Source organism: Salmo salar, chromosome ssa03 (assembly GCF_905237065.1).
Source record: "Salmo salar chromosome ssa03, Ssal_v3.1, whole genome shotgun sequence".
Lineage (NCBI taxonomy): Eukaryota > Metazoa > Chordata > Actinopteri > Salmoniformes > Salmonidae > Salmo > Salmo salar.
Genome location: NC_059444.1, coordinates 3,765,864 through 3,782,991, shown reverse-complemented (window position 1 = coordinate 3,782,991; position 17,128 = coordinate 3,765,864). Strand labels below are relative to the sequence as shown.

Below are 17,128 nucleotides of genomic sequence, written 5' to 3'. Positions count from 1 at the left end.
GAATCCGTTGCCTCGATTCGTCAGTCTCATCCAGATCATAATGGAATTTCTAGTTCTTTATGATAGCCACATTAGCAGCTAATTAGCATTTTAGGGGGTGGGGTAAATACAGGTGAAAATATTGTAAAAAGTCACCTTGTCCTAGAGAGATTTACACAGTTATCAAAACGTCACACAAGGGTGAGCCTACACAAAACACATCCCTAATTTTTAAGTGTTTCTAAAATTCCCTATGGGAAAAATGAATTAAACCCTTTCCCTTGTTTGACCGCTAGGTGTCATGGGTATTATGACTCATACTGTGGTGCTCTATGGTCCCAGTTGCCAGAGATACTTTTGAGGAGATGGGAAACTCCGTTGAACTCTATTGTGTCCTTTGCCAATGGTCCGCTGCTCAAAAACACAACATTAATGTCGTCAACAAAAAAGTACAACATTACACATATTTTCCAAGATGTTGAGATAATTAACTTGCTATCTGTAATATTTGTATATCTTTGGCACCGGGACATTTGGTACTTTCGAGGAAAATAGACACGTTTCTCGACTCATATACACTGACTTTTAGAAGGGATTGCGTGACGATCATCTTAGCAACCACGTTACGAGACATGACAACGTGAACGTGATTGGTCAAAAGTCTGCTCCTTCCGCCATTCTTTGTCCAATGGGACTTCGATCTCCTCCTTCCTGTAATATTTATGCCGTTGCCAAGGAGAAAGGAAGCCGCTCCTGTACAATAAGGAAGTTATTGTTATTGTACTGTCTTCACCACTGCATTGTTTTTTCTTCACAAAACAGAAACGCATCTTGCTTTATTCTTGGACTAAAAAGGGGACAAAAACAAAATGTCTTTATTGGTAGGTATGCTAAGGTAATACCACCGTTTCTGAATGTTGCATGACAGCGGTGTTGTTTATGGTAGGCCAATATAATGATGTGTGTTGTTTAACGTTATGTGTTTGTTTATCTTGTTAACTAGCTAGCTAGCTAACAGCTCAGTAGTAGTTTTAAGGGTTGTTGCTTATTACGTAGGTATATTAATGTATGCCCCTTTACCCCATACCACACTAATGAAGTTGAACTGTCCTGCCAATAATTATTTTACTTTCTCTCTGTCTGAGGGACTTTCTAATCTGATAGGATGGAGAGTTGAGGTCAATATAGGATTAGAGAAATGTCTACGACAGCCAATGTATGTCAGAGAAAGAACAAGAACTGACTTCCTTATTCAACAACATTCAACACAGACAAGTCATTCATTTTGAAGTTGTCTGTTTTTAATGGACACATTCTGTGCAGGTTAGCCAGGGTTGTACCAAATGACTGTTGGTAGTCTATATCCAGCGGTAAAGTCTAGCCCAATCAGGACCTGTTTTCACCTGGAGTAATCAATTAAAGCCTCTTTTGCTGGCTTCCCCTGTAAACCCAGGGACCAGTTGCATAAAACATCTTAAGTTAATTTCCCCCTTTATCGTTTCCCTTTAAAGTCAGTTGCACAACATTTTTTAAGGCGATTTTCTCCCTTAAATTCAGTGTAAAAGTTATCGGTGCCCATGAGGACCCTTAAGTGTTTCATTCACTCCCCACGTTGTAAAGTGTAAACTAATAACCGGGAAGCAAGTACAGGGAATGAATGTAATCAATTAAATGTAATAAACGAACATGGAACAAAACAAGATACCTCGAGTAGCGTACAGACATGAAACATATAAACAGAAACAACGCCTGAGGAAAGAACCAAAGGTAGTGACAAATATTTGGGAAGGAATCGAGTCCAGGTGAGTCTTATGAGGCGCAGAAACGATGATCGTCCTATGGGACTTGGGACTTGTAGCGACTGTGTTGACTTCAAAATCTGGGGTGTGAACTACGTTTCTATTCAAGCGTTGATCGACATGGTAATGGCTCTATAGTATTGGGGAAAAGTTGTTGTTTTTTAAACGGACCCTCCGTTACATCGTGACGTGTCATGGCGTAACGTACAGCACGCGTAAAGCAACTATTTCTGCCTTACAATCTCTCCCCACCAGGTGTAGCACTTCTCTCATCGTTTAAAAACATGAAATGGACAATGACATACCTAGTCATTTTTTTGCGTCATCACTGCATGCGATCATGACTCTCAAAGCCGCTGTTTACTTCTGAAGATCACTTTAGCACCTCCCTAAAAACCCGATTCAATTTCGACACAAAACCTTCCAATAGGTATGTAATGACACATTATATAAACTGTTTTATAGTGGTTTATTTACATTTTAGAGGCGATAAGGTGATACGTTGGACAGATGGAGTGGGGAAAAAAAGCGGTTTTCCCCACACGACATGTGACCTTCTCACTATCACGCAATAGGTTTAGCTTCCCCACCCGCCATTTTAAAAAAGACCCGACGGAACTCATTGCCTTCTTGAATCATGCAGAGATGGGCATCATGAAGGTCTCGTCATTGATTTTGTTGGAAAGGGGAGAAATTGTGCTTTACAATGGTATTGACGTTACAGTTGATCTGGAAGTTTTACGTTTTTTTGGGCTCTAAAATAAGGTCGATTGTACGGACCAAGGCGATGTACAAAAGTGAGTGAGTTTACGTTAACCTGTTCTCCTAAAAAAATTGCTAACAGCTAAATTAGCCAATGTGAGCAAATAAATCTCAGCTTGCTAAGTAGCAAAGCCAACCAATTACACAATAAATATGCACAAAGTAAACAATTATTTTCTAAACTAATGTTAATCTCAACCAAATGACAAGTACAAAGAACTATTGCTCTGTCCAACAACGTAACAACCATTAGTTACAGGCTAGACAGAATACTATTGCTAGCTAGCTAACTAGCCATGCTATTGTAATGAAAATAAGCTAGCTAGCCAGCGCCAGCTTTGTAGTTGTAATGATATGTGGAAAAAGTCATTTTAATTTCTTCCTCCATTTTTCTCACCAACGCCTTTAATAATTTTAACAATTCGATTCATATTTAGAAACATGTCCTGCCTCCCTGAGTAAGCGATTCATCGCAACAGACCGATAGTCAAACACACGGAAATTGACGCGGGAAGGGCTACAATGTGGTACTTTCAGACGCATGAAACGTACCCGTTACCTCACAGGCGTTCAGAACGTGTTCAGGGGCACAATTTCATGCGTCTGAAAGTACAATATTCAAACCTTCTAATCACCTGTAAATACACACTGAACAGGTGTAATGAACGGGTGTAGTGAACGGGTGTTAGTGAACGGGTGTTATGAACGGGTGTAATGAACGGGTGTAATGAACGGGTGTAATGAACCAAATGCCCATAGCAAGCTTTCATATCAAGATCATTTGAAACTCATGGCCTTCCATAAGTAACTGGAGACAATGAGTGCCAGAGAGGAGGTGCTGGAGTAGACGTGACAGTAACTTAGCTTGACTTGCTAGAAAATAATATTTAAAAAAGTAATGATATGAAACGTGTTTTATTATCTTCTGAATCAAATTGTTCCTCCTGTAACGATATGAAATGTGTTTTATTATCTTCTGAATCAAATTGTTTCTCCTGTCCTCCTGTAACGATAAGAAACGTGTTTTATTATCTTCTGAATCAAATTGTTCCTCCTGTAACGATAAGAAACGTGTTTTATTATCTTCTGAATCAAATTGTTCCTCCTGTCCTGAATGTAGAAGTTCTTATTTTTGACGAGACGTTTATTCGGTGAATAATGGTCGTCTTCATGGTAACCAGAGACTCTTTCTGCCTTACATGACTTCAAACTACCCAAAAAAACGTTTAAGTTATGCCCTTATGGCTGGTAGGAGTGTTGAGCCAGTAACCGAAAGGTTGCTGGATTGAATCCCCGAGCTGACAAGGTAAAAATCTGTCGTTCTGCCCTTGAACAAGGCAGTTAACCCACTGTTCCCCGGGCACCAATGACGTGATGTCGATTAAGGCAGCCCCCCCCCCTACACCTCTCTGATTCAGAGGGGTTGGGTTAAATGGGAAGACATATTTCAGTTGAATGCATTAAGTTGTACAATTTACTAGGTATCCACCCCCTTTCCCTTATCTAAGGAAATGTTTGTCGGGTTCTACACTTAAGATGTTTTATGCAACCGGCTGTTCTGTTCTGGGCACACTCATGTGAGCCGAGCAGACGCCAAATTAAACCACTTCCCTTCTCAAGGAGCGGAGCACTCTTTCTCTTTCTCACCCCTTCCTGTATGTCTGAGGTGAGACAACGAGGGATGTTCTTTATTTTAGGGCTATTAATGCAAGAGCAAGGCGGTTCAAGTTCTCCACATTCAGTTACCAATTTAATTTTCTTTCTTTACTTTATTAGGTCTATTTGACAGGGACAATGTATATTTATCAACATTTCTGTAAATGTGTACGATTTAGCCAGCCGGAGGATTATTTTCATTAGTAGTCCCTTGGACATTCTACCTCCCCACCACCACCACTACCTGAAAGGTAAAAGTGAAGAAGTGTAGTTGTTTTTCTTTCTGTGTTTCTAGAAGAGATTTCCTAGCTCCCCTGTGCTTGTCGTTATTCTGATCTGAGACCCACCCTGCAGCATTGTGATTCTCGTCAGTCAGCGTGTCTGTTCTCCCAGACGAAAGTAGCCTACTGTAGCTGCTGTGTGTTGACTGCTACTCATAAATGACTGACTCTACTATGGGGCTGCGTGTTGGACCAGGGCCGGGACCAGGCCAGACCTCTCCGCTGAAGGTGAAAAGAGACTCCTCAACAGCACACTGTCTGCGTTCTTTGTTCCCATCATGTGATATTTTTTAATCACGTTTCGACCCATGAGACTCCGCACTCTGCATTCTATGCCATTCTAGAATGCAGTGTGTGTAGTCCAGGGTCGAGCACCAGACCTTTCAGGGGCATGTGCCCCCCCCCCAAAAAATAAAAAAAATCAGAACATACCAAATACCACTGTAGCGAAAATGTTAACATTTTTGAGCATAGTCCTATTTCTTTCTGCAACAGCAAACTCACTCATCGTCACAAATTGTGAGCAAGCTAGTTAACGGTGTCTCCTTGGCATCGGGGAAAAAAGGATGAGCTATCAACTGATCATTGATGTTGATGATTTATGTAAATCTGTTGATTAGCTAGCTCGATTTCTTTTTACTGATTTTAGATTTATTTTCAATGCTCGTATCAAATAATAACTTAATAATGTAATATTCAATGTTTCAACTCAATATATGGTACTGGGGTTTTATGAGGATTCCCATTAGCTGTTGAGAAAGCAGCATCTACTCTTCCTGGGGTTCACACAAAACATGAAACATAATACAGAACATTAATAGACAAGAACAGCTCAAGGACAGAACTATATACATTTTAAAATGGCACACATAGCCTACATATCAATACATACACACAAAATATCTTCGTCAAACAGGGGAGAGGCGTTGTGGCGTGAGGTGTTGCGTTATCTGTGTTTTGAAATCAGGTTTACTGTTCATTTGAGCAATATGAGATGGAAGGAAGTTCCATACAATAACGGCTCTAAATAATACTGTACACTTTCTTGAATTTGTTCTGTATTTGGGGTTCTGTGACAAGTCCCCTGGTGGCATGTCTGGTGGGGTAAGTGTCTGTGTCAGAGCTGTGTGTAAGTTGACTATGCAAACAATTTGGAATTTTTCAAAACGATGTTTCTTATTAATAAAAGAAGAAGTGATTGAAAAGTGTAGAGGGCCTAGAGAGCTGCCCTGCGGTACACCACACCCTAAGTGTTTGACATTAGAGAGGCTTCCATTAAAGAAAACCCTCTGAGTTCTGTGAGATCTGATAGCTTTAAATCCACGATGTGGCAGAGGTTGAAAAGACGTATGTTTTCTCAACGACAGGTTATGGTCGATAATATCAAAGGCTGCACTGAAATCTAACAGTACAGCTCACACAATTTTCTTATTATTGATATCTTTCAACCAATCATCAGTCATTTGTGTCAGTGCAGTACATGTTGAGTGCCCTTCTCTATAAGCATGCTGAAAGTCTGTTGTTAATTTGTTTACAGAGAAATAGCATTGTATTTGGTCAAACACAATTTTTTCTATCAGTTTCTCTTGAGCTGGCAGCAAGCTGATAGGTCTGCTGTTAGAACCAGTAAAGGCTGCTTTACCACTCTTGGGTAGTGGAATGACTTTGTCTTCCCTCCAGGCCTGAGGACAAAGACTTTCCTCTAGGCTCAGATTAAAGATATGACAGATAGGAGTGGCTATAGAGTCAGATACCATCCTCAGTAGCTTTCCATCTAAGTTGTCAATGCCAGGAGATTTGTCATTATTGATCAATAACAATCATTTCTCACCTCTCCCACACTAACTTTCCAAAATTCTAATTTGCATTGCTTTTCTATCATTATTTGTTTTTTTATGCATGAATGCGATGGCTCCCTGATTGTTGTTGGCATTTCCTGCCTAAGTTTTCCCACTTTGCAAATGAAGTTAATCATTAAAATAATTGCCAACATCAAATGGTTTGTGATGAATAAGCCATCTGATTGGATGAAAGATGGAGTTGAATTTGTCTTTCTACCCATAATTTCATTTAAAGTACTCAAGTTTTTTCCCCATCATTCTTTATATCGTTGATCTTGGCTTCATAATACAGTTTTTTTTGGGGGTTTTTTAGTCATGTAATTTCTCAATTTGCAGTAAGGCAGCCCGTCAGATGTGCAGCCAGACCACTAGCTTTTTCCCCATCTCTTTCAACCATAAAGGTTTTCAATTTCTCATCAATCCATGTTCTAACAGTCAGTTTCTTAACAGGTTCATGTTTATCAATAATTGGAAGCAGCAATTTCATAAATTCATCAAGTGCAGCATCTGGATGCTCCTTATTAATCAAATCAGGCCAACAACTATTTTTAATATCATCCACATAAGAGTCACAACAAAATCTTTTGTATGATCTCTTATATACTATTTTAGGCCCAGCTGTTGGAACTTTGGCTTTCCTGGATATAGCCACTATATTGTGATCACTGCATCCAATGGGTACGGATACAGCTTTAGAACGAAGTTATACAGTATTAGTAAAAATGTAATCAGTACATGTGGATGATCTTGTTCCTGTAGTGTTTGTAAACACCCTCGTAGGTTGATTAATAACCTGAGCCAGATTACAGGGACTGGTTACAGTGAGGTTGTGTCTACACTTGATACTTACATGCGACTTCTGCTATCAGAATACGAAGATTGCATTGAAAAGACAGGTCTAGACGCACAAAAGTTGATTTGTTGTCTGATTTGTGTTCAGATCTGTCTTACCACTTCAGGGGGTGGTCAGGGATGCATTGTGTGCAGATTTCTCCTCAGTCTGGACGCTACCGAAAGCGCATACAGTAGGGCAGTCCGCAACAACAACAAAAAATATTGGTTGACCGAAACTCGTCTGTTCTTTCGACCAATCCATTGGTCAACATTTTCAAACGTGTATTTTTCCATATAAAATCAACTATATGCATTGAGCTTGTCTGATGCTTTAAGCTTACTGTTTCATGAAATAAGACACAAATTGACTCAAGAGGGAGCCAGAGATCTAGATAACCAGAATAAAAAAATAAATACTAACCTGACCCAACCATTCTCCTCCCGCTCCTGCTAGCTTTCGCAGATTCTGCCATTACTCTCTGAAGTTGCCGGTAATGGGCTACACGAGGAGTCAGCAACCTTTTCTAATGTGGAATAGCAATTTATCTGACCGCTTCTACTGATCTGCATGCCAGTTATGGTTTTCATATGCACATTTTTGTGGAACAGTTTCATTTCTTTTATAATAACGTCTTCTTATCTCAAAATCATTGTCATGTGGATAATAAAAATTCTATCCAAATCTAAATGAAAATGCAACAAACTTGAAACATTGTATAACATATTCTGCCAGCGAGCTCGGGACAGACACAGCTGTAGGCTATCTGTGCTAGTGATAAGAAGCAGTGCTTTACTTGGGCAGGAGCCCAGCGGAGCTGAGTACCTACACCTCACATTTTCTACTGCTTGAGTTCCTGTTCCTCTTATAGAATATCAGCTCGGCAGTATTGTGGAGCACCTAAATATAAACAGTACCAGCACCCACAATTATTACCAGAACTTATTTCAGTCCAAGTCAAGCTGTGATAAGAAGTAATCAGGTAGGCCTATTTGTATGGTGTTTCCATTGGATCAGAGCATGACATTGTTCCCTTTCACGCTGAGTGGTCATCGACAGGGAGAGAGCTGGAAAGATCTTTCAAATACATTGAGGAACTATTGTCATTCTCAGTTGACGTAAAAACAGACTTAGTTTGCTTGCTGATGGAGGTGAAGAAAACATTACTTTTGAGGCTTTAAGCCAATCAGAAACACTATCAGATCCCCAAATGGACACATTTATATGCCTAGGTTTGCACACAGACCAGGTAGTCTATAGGGCTACTTCTATGTGTAATCAGGTAGTCTATAGGTCTACTTCTATGTGTAATCAGGTAGTCTATAGGTCTACTTCTATGTGTAATCAGGGCCAGGTAGTCTATAGCTCTACTTCTATGTGTAATCAGGTAGTCTATAGGTCTACTTCTATGTGTAACCAGGTAGTCTATAGGTCTACTACTATGTGTAACCAGGTAGTCTATAGGCCTACTACTGTGTGCTCGTCCTTACTCAACATTCACAGGAGCGCTCCAAACAAAAGACCATGACTGAATTGAATTGACAAAACTCGTAGATGGAATGAAATAAACCAAAACTTGTTTCTCACAAGTGTTACATAGTTTGTGCGCTCTACAAACAACGTGTCCACTCCGACAACGAGAACTATAAAAGGAATAATATTATATTGAATGCATAAGAGAAATTACTTAACCAAAACAAACATTGTAGATTCGAAAATTATAGGAATTAAAAGTAAATGTACAACTGGTGATACACTACAGAGGGCAGTGCATACGGCCCACTACATCAATGTGGCCAAGCTTCCTGCCATCCAGGACCTCTATACCAGGTGGCGCCAAGTCTGGGTCAAGGGGCTCCTTAACAGCTGCTATTCAGACCCTTTGACTTTTTCCACATTTTGCTACGTTTCAGCCTTATTCTAAAATTGATTAAATACATTTCCTTTCCTCATCAATCTACACACAATACCCCATAATGACTAAGGGAAAGCAGGTTTCTAGATTTGTTTGCAAATTTATTAAAAATAAAAAACTGAAATACTTTATTTACATAAGTATTCAGACCCTTTGCTATGAGACTCGAAAATTGAGCTCAGGTGCATCCTGTTTCCATTAGTCATCCTTGAAATGTTTCTATAACTTGGAGTCCACCTGTGGTAAATTCTATTGATTGGACATGATTTGGAAAGGCACACACCTGTCTATATGAGGTCCCACAGTTGACAGTGCATGTCAGAGCAAAAACCAAGCCATGAGGTCGAAGGAATTGTCCGTAGAGCGCTGAGACAGGATTGTGTCGAGGCACAGATCTGGGGAAGGGTACCAAAACATTTCTGCAGCATTGAAGGTCCCCAAGAACACAGTGGCCTCCATCATTCTTAAATGGAAGAAGTTTGGAACCACCAAGACTCTTCCTAGAGCTGGCTGCCCAGCCAAACTGAGCAATCGGGGGAGAAGGACCTTGGTCAGGGAGGTGAAAAAAAAACAATTTAATCCATTTTAGAATAAGGCTGTAACGTAACAAAATGTGGAAAATGTCAAAGGGGTTTGAATACTTTCCAAATGCACTGTATATAGTATGCAACATCCCAAAATGGCACCCTATTCCCTTTGTAGCTCTATTCCTGATCAAAATAGTGCACTATATAGAGAATAGGGCTCCATTTGAGACGTTGTAATGTTTTCCTACCCACTCTCCGCTGAAGGAGCAGCAGCAGGGGTGGAACGCGGCCCCACGGTGGGAGATGAACCGCTATACCACCATGAGACAGCTGGGGGACGGGACATTCGGCAGCGTGCTCATGGGTAAGAGCAACGAATCTGGAGAACTGGTGGCCATCAAGAGGTGAGGGCATCGGTGGGGCGTGAAGGGGCACCACGGGAAGAATGTTTATAGAGCTGTTGTCTTCCGAATAAACTCTTAAAGACCTGGTAATCTTTTACCTCAGTAGCAGTCAATTATTAATCGTCACCTTATTCAGTCTCATCTTCACGGACCCTGGCTAACAAGTTGAATCAGCAATACAACATTTGGTTTAATTATTTATTTACTAAATACCTAAATAGTCACACATAATTACATATACACAGGATTGATCATACGTTGATTACTAATTATGTCATTAAAGAAAACATCCCTAGAGGACGAAACCAATATGACGGGCTGGTTACACAGCAGAGATCTCCCTTGTTCTTTGAAGAATATTTCTGGGCAGATACATTGTAGTCTGTCGTCGTGTGGTAGAATGGATACGTTGTAGTGTGTGGTAGAATGGATACGTTGTAGTGTGTGGTAGAATGGATACGTTGTAGTGTGTCGTCTTGTGGTAGAATGGATACGTTGTAGTGTGTGGTAGAATGGATACGTTGTAGTGTGTGGTAGAATGGATACGTTGTAGTGTTTGGTAGAATGGATACGTTGTAGTGTGTGGTAGAATGGATACGTTGTAGTGTGTGGTAGAACGGATACGTTGTAGTGTGTCGTCGTGTGGTAGAATGGATACGTTGTAGTGTGTCGTCGTGTGGTACAATGGATACGTTGTAGTGTGTCGTCGTGTGGTAGAATGGATACGTTGTAGTGTGTCGTCGTGTGGTAGAATGGATACGTTGTAGTACTGAAGAGATGGTCCGTCCTTCCCTAGGCCACATACATTTTACAGCTGCTGCTGATACATCCTAGACGTTGAGTTATCACAACTTTAGTGAATAAGAGTTCAAAGTTCATACCAAGTTGCCATACTAAAAGCTCATGCTGTATTCTGGCTGGTATAGTCAAAATGTATCCTTCCAGCGTGGCGATCGTCACCTCCACGTTGAAATTCACCCTTTTTAACGTTTGGACATCAGTCCTCATGTCATCGGGAACACAATGTTAATTAGGTCAGGTTGTAGTCGTTCAACCATTCACAACCAGAGCTCTACGCTGAGGTTGGCTTAGTTCGCCGTGAATTGGGTCACGGGGGCTCTTATAGAAATGTAGAAAAGGGGTTGGGTCATTTCCAACCAATGCCTATTCATGTGGGTGTGGCCACTGAGTAAGCATATTTTACTTATGAAAACAATTCTCTCATTTTAAAAACTAAAATTACATTTCATCTTTTCACAAATAGTTTCATATTTAAACATTTTAAATTGCACAACAATTCCATGTGAATCTGATAACTAGAATGTGTGGACTTTCCCAGATACAGTTTATGTCGTCCTGTCATCAGTAATAATGTCTCAGTTGACAACTGATCTGACATCATATTCTTTAAGTACCAACGGATACTTTCTACTGGTTAGATTACCGAAATATTGTTCCGTTCACAACCTTTCGATGTTACCATACTCTCTCTCTGTTAACAAAAGGCTTTCCAAGAGTCCATTCTGTAGAGTAGAGAGAGAAAAGGGGGAAAGGTATTTATGGGGGTCATAAAGATCACCAACAGGGAAACATGACAGGGGACTATCACTGCCTCGTTCCACGGTGGAGGGGACTATCACTGTAGCCTCGTTCCACGGTGGAGGGGACTATCACTGTAGCCTCGTTCCACGGTGGAGGGGGACTATCACTGTAGCCTCGTTCCACGGTGGAGGGGACTATCACTGTAGCCTCGTTCCACGGTGGAGGGGGACTATCACTGTAGCCTCGTTCCACGGTGGAGGGGACTATCACTGTAGCCTCGTTCCACGGTGGAGTGGGCTATCACTGTAACCTCGTTCCACGGTGGAGGGGGCTATCACTGTAGCCCCGTTCCACGGTGGAGGGGATTATCACTGTAGCCTCGTTCCACGGTGGAGGGGGCTATCACTGTAACCTCGTTCCACGGTGGAGTGGGCTATCACTGTAACCTCGTTCCACGGTGGAGGGGGACTATCACTGTAGCCTCGTTCCACGGTGGAGGGGGACTATCACTGCCTCGTTCCACGGTGGAGGGGGACTATCACTGTAGCCTCGTTCCACGGTGGAGGGGACTATCACTGTAGCCTCGTTCCACGGTGGAGGGGGCTATCACTGTAACCTCGTTCCACGGTGGAGGGGAACTATCACTGCCTCGTTCCACGGTGGAGGGGACTATCACTGTAGCCTCGTTCCACGGTGGAGGGGACTATCACTGTAGCCTCGTTCCACGGTGGAGGGGACTATCACTGTAACCTCGTTCCACGGTGGAGGGGGCTATCACTGTAACCTCGTTCCACGGTGGAGGGGGACTATCACTGTAGCCTCGTTCCACGGTGGAGGGGACTATCACTGTAGCCTCGTTCCACGGTGGAGGGGGACTATCACTGCCTCGTTCCACGGTGGAGGGGACTATCACTGCTTCGTTCCACGGTGGAGGGGGACTATCACTGTAGCCTCGTTCCACGGTGGAGGCGACTATCACTGTAGCCTCGATCCACGGTGGAGGGGGACTAGGGGACTATCACTGTAGCCTCGTTCCACGGTGGAGGGGGACTATCACTGTAACCTCGTTCCACGGTGGAGGGGGACTATCACTGTAGCCTCGTTCCACAGTGGAGGGGACTATCACTGCCTCGTTCCACGGTGGAGGGGACTATCACTGCCTCGTTCCACGGTGGAGGGGGACTATCACTGTAGCCTCGTTCCACTGTGGAGGGGACTATCACTGTAGCCTCGTTCCACGGTGGAGGGGGACTAGGGGACTATAACTGTAGCCTCGTTCCACGGTGGAGGGGACTATCACTGTAACCTCGTTCCACGGTGGAGGGGGACTATCACTGTAGCCTTGTTCCACGGTGGAGGGGGACTATCACTGTAGCCTCGTTCCACGGTGGAGGGGGACTATCACTGTAGCCTCGTTCCACAGTGGAGGGGACTATCACTGCCTCGTTCCACGGTGGAGGGGACTATCACTGCCTCGTTCCACGGTGGAGGGGGACTATCACTGCCTCGTTCCACGGTGGAGGGGACTATCACTGCCTCGTTCCACGGTGGAGGGGACTATCACTGTAGCCTCGTTCCACGGTGGAGGGGGCTATCACTGTAACCTCGTTCCACGGTGGAGGGGGACTATCACTGCCTCGTTCCACGGTGGAGGGGACTATCACTGCCTCGTCCCACGGTGGAGGGGGACTATCACTGTAGCCTCGTTCCACGGTGGAGGGGACTATCACTGTAGCCTCGTTCCACGGTGGAGGGGGACTAGGGGACTATCACTGTAGCCTCGTTCCACGGTGGAGGGGGACTATCACTGTAGCCTCATTCCACGGTGGAGGGGGACTATCACTGTAACCTCGTTCCACGGTGGAGGGGCTATCACTGTAACCTCGTTCCACGGTGGAGGGGACTATCACTGTAGCCTCGTTCCACGGTGGAGGGGACTATCACTGTAGCCTCGTTCCACGGTGGAGGGGGCTATCACTGTAGCCTCGTTCCACGGTGGAGGGGGACTATCACTGTAGCCTCGTTCCACAGTGGAGGGGACTATCACTGCCTCGTTCCACGGTGGAGGGGACTATCACTGTAGCCTCGTTCCACGGTGGAGGGGGACTATCACTGTAGCCTCGTTCCACGGTGGAGGGGGACTAGGGGACTATCACTGTAGCCTCGTTCCACGGTGGAGGGGGACTATCACTGTAACCTCGTTCCACGGTGGAGGGGGCTATCACTGTAACCTCGTTCCACGGTGGAGGGGGACTATCACTGTAGCCTCGTTCCACGGTGGAGGGGACTATCACTGTAGCCTCGTTCCACGGTGGAGGGGGACTATCACTGTAGCCTCGTTCCACAGTGGAGGGGACTATCACTGCCTCGTTCCACGGTGGAGGGGACTATCACTGCCTCGTTCCACGGTGGAGGGGACTATCACTGTAGCCTCGTTCCACTGTGGAGGGGACTATCACTGTAGCCTCGTTCCACGGTGGAGGGGGACTAGGGGACTATCACTGTAGCCTCGTTCCACGGTGGAGGGGGACTATCACTGTAGCCTCGTTCCACGGTGGAGGGGACTATCACTGTAACCTCGTTCCACGGTGGAGGGGGACTATCACTGTAGCCTTGTTCCACGGTGGAGGGGGACTATCACTGTAGCCTCGTTCCACGGTGGAGGGGGCTATCACTGTAGCCTCGTTCCACAGTGGAGGGGACTATCACTGCCTCGTTCCACGGTGGAGGGGACTATCACTGCCTCGTTCCACGGTGGAGGGGGACTATCACTGTAGCCTCGTTCCACGGTGGAGGGGGACTATCACTGTAGCCTCGTTCCACGGTGGAGGGGGCTATCACTGTAACCTCGTTCCACGGTGGAGGGGGACTATCACTGCCTCGTTCCACGGTGGAGGGGGACTATCACTGCCTCGTCCCACGGTGGAGGGGGACTATCACTGTAGCCTCGTTCCACGGTGGAGGGGACTATCACTGTAGCCTCGTTCCACGGTGGAGGGGGACTAGGGGACTATCACTGTAGCCTCGTTCCACGGTGGAGGGGGACTATCACTGTAGCCTCATTCCACGGTGGAGGGGACCATCACTGTAACCTCGTTCCACGGTGGAGGGGGCTATCACTGTAACCTCGTTCCACGGTTGAGATGGACTATCACTGCCTCGTTCCACGGTGGAGGGGACTATCACTGCCTTGTTCCACGGTGGAGGGGGACTATCACTGTAGCCTCGTTCCACGGTGGAGAGGACTATCACTGTAGCCTCGTTCCACGGTGGAGGGGGACTAGGGGACTATCACTGTAGCCTCGTTCCACGGTGGAGGGGGACTATCATTATAGCCTCGTTCCACGGTGGAGGGGACTATCACTGTAACCTCGTTCCACGGTGGAGGGGGCTATCACTGTAACCTCGTTCCACGGTGGAGGGGGACTATCACTGTAGCCTCGTTCCACGGTGGAGGGGGACTATCACTGTAGCCTCGTTCCACGGTGGAGGGGGACTATCACTGTAGCCTCGTTCCACGGTGGAGGGGACTATCACTGCCTCGTTCCACAGTGGAGGGGACTATCACTGCCTCGTTCCACGGTGGAGGGGGACTATCACTGCCTCGTTCCACGGTGGAGGGGGACTATCACTGTAGCCTCGTTCCACGGTGGAGGGGGACTATCACTGTAGCCTCGTTCCACAGTGGAGGGGACTATCACTGCCTCGTTCCACGGTGGAGGGGACTATCACTGCCTCGTTCCACGGTGGAGGGGGACTATCACTGTAGCCTCGTTCCACTGTGGAGGGGACTATCACTGTAGCCTCGTTCCACGGTGGAGGGGGACTAGGGGACTATCACTGTTGCCTCGTTCCACGGTGGAGGGGGACTATCACTGTAGCCTCGTTCCACGGTGGAGGGGACTATCACTGTAACCTCGTTCCAGAGTGGAGGGGACTATCACTGCCTCGTTCCACGGTGGAGGGGACTATCACTGCCTCGTTCCACGGTGGAGGGGGACTATCACTGCCTCGTTCCACGGTGGAGGGGACTATCACTGTAGCCTCGTTCCACAGTGGAGGGGGACTATCACTGTAACCTCGTTCCACGGTGGAGGGGGACTATCACTGCCTCGTTCCACGGTGGAGGGGGACTATCACTGCCTCGTTCCACGGTGGAGGGGGACTATCACTGTAGCCTCGTTCCACGGTGGAGGGGACTATCACTGTAGCCTCGTTCCACGGTGGAGGGGGACTAGGGGACTATCACTGTAGCCTCGTTCCACGGTGGAGGGGGACTATCACTGTAGCCTCATTCCACGGTGGAGGGGGACTATCACTGTAACCTCGTTCCACGGTTCAGGGGGCTATCACTGTAACCTCGTTCCACGGTGAAGGGGACTATCACTGCCTTGTTCCACGGTGGAGGGGGACTATCACTGTAGCCTCGTTCCACGGTGGAGGGGACTATCACTGTAGCCTCGTTCCACGGTGGAGGGGGACTAGGGGACTATCACTGTAGCCTCGTTCCACGGTGGAGGGGGACTATCATTATAGCCTCGTTCCACGGTGGAGGGGACTATCACTGTAACCTCGTTCCACGGTGGAGGGGGCTATCACTGTAACCTCGTTCCACGGTGGAGGGGGACTATCACTGTAGCCTCGTTCCACGGTGGAGGGGACTATCACTGTTGCCTCGTTCCACGGTGGAGGGGGCTATCACTGTAGCCTCGTTCCACGGTGGAGGGGGACTATCACTGTAGCCTCGTTCCACGGTGGAGGGGGACTATCACTAGCCTCGTTCCACGGTGGAGGGGGACTATCACTGTAGCCTCGTTCCACGGTGGAGGGGACTATCACTGCCTCGTTCCACAGTGGAGGGGACTATCACTGCCTCGTTCCACGGTGGAGGGGGACTATCACTGCCTCGTTCCACGGTGGAGGGGGACTATCACTGTAGCCTCGTTCCACGGTGGAGGGGGACTATCACTGTAGCCTCGTTCCACGGTGGAGGGGGACTATCACTGTAGCCTCGTTCCACAGTGGAGGGGACTATCACTGCCTCGTTCCACGGTGGAGGGGACTATCACTGCCTCGTTCCACGGTGGAGGGGGACTATCACTGTAGCCTCGTTCCACGGTGGAGGGGACTATCACTGTAGCCTCGTTCCACGGAGGAGGGGACTATCACTGTAGCCTCATTCCACGGTGGAGGGGACTATCACTGTAACCTCGTTCCACGGTGGAGGGGACTATCACTGTAGCCTCGTTCCACGGTGGAGGGGGACTATCACTGTAGCCTCATTCCACGGTGGAGGGGACTATCACTGTAACCTCGTTCCACGGTGGAGGGGGCTATCACTGTAACCTCGTTCCACGGTGGAGGGGGACTATCACTGTAGCCTCGTTCCACGGTGGAGGGGACTATCACTGTAGCCTCGTTCCACGGTGGAGGGGGACTATCACTGTAGCCTCGTTCCACGGTGGAGGGGGACTATCACTGTAGCCTCGTTCCACGGTGGTGGTGGACTATCACTGTAGCCTCGTTCCACGGTGGAGGGGGACTATCACTGTAGCCTCGTTCCACGGTGGAGGGGACTATCACTGCCTCG

The 17,128-nt window shown here is 46.4% G+C and overlaps 1 protein-coding gene across 13 annotated transcripts in view; it reads left to right on the top strand.

The window, feature by feature from the left end:
- Nucleotides 1-690: 690 nt before the first annotated feature.
- LOC106596460 (serine/threonine-protein kinase MAK) overlaps nucleotides 691-17,128 on the top strand; it is a 53,411-nt gene continuing 36,973 nt past the window's right edge. For 2 of the 13 annotated variants that reach the window (XM_014187759.2, XM_045714405.1), the window contains exons 1-2: nucleotides 692-874; nucleotides 9,857-9,996. In XM_014187759.2, coding sequence (XP_014043234.2) covers nucleotides 9,896-9,996 — 101 coding nt within the window. In that variant the 5' untranslated portion in view covers nucleotides 692-874; nucleotides 9,857-9,895. The other 11 variants (XM_045714410.1, XM_045714409.1, XM_014187746.2 and 8 more) reach the window with 10 other exon arrangements.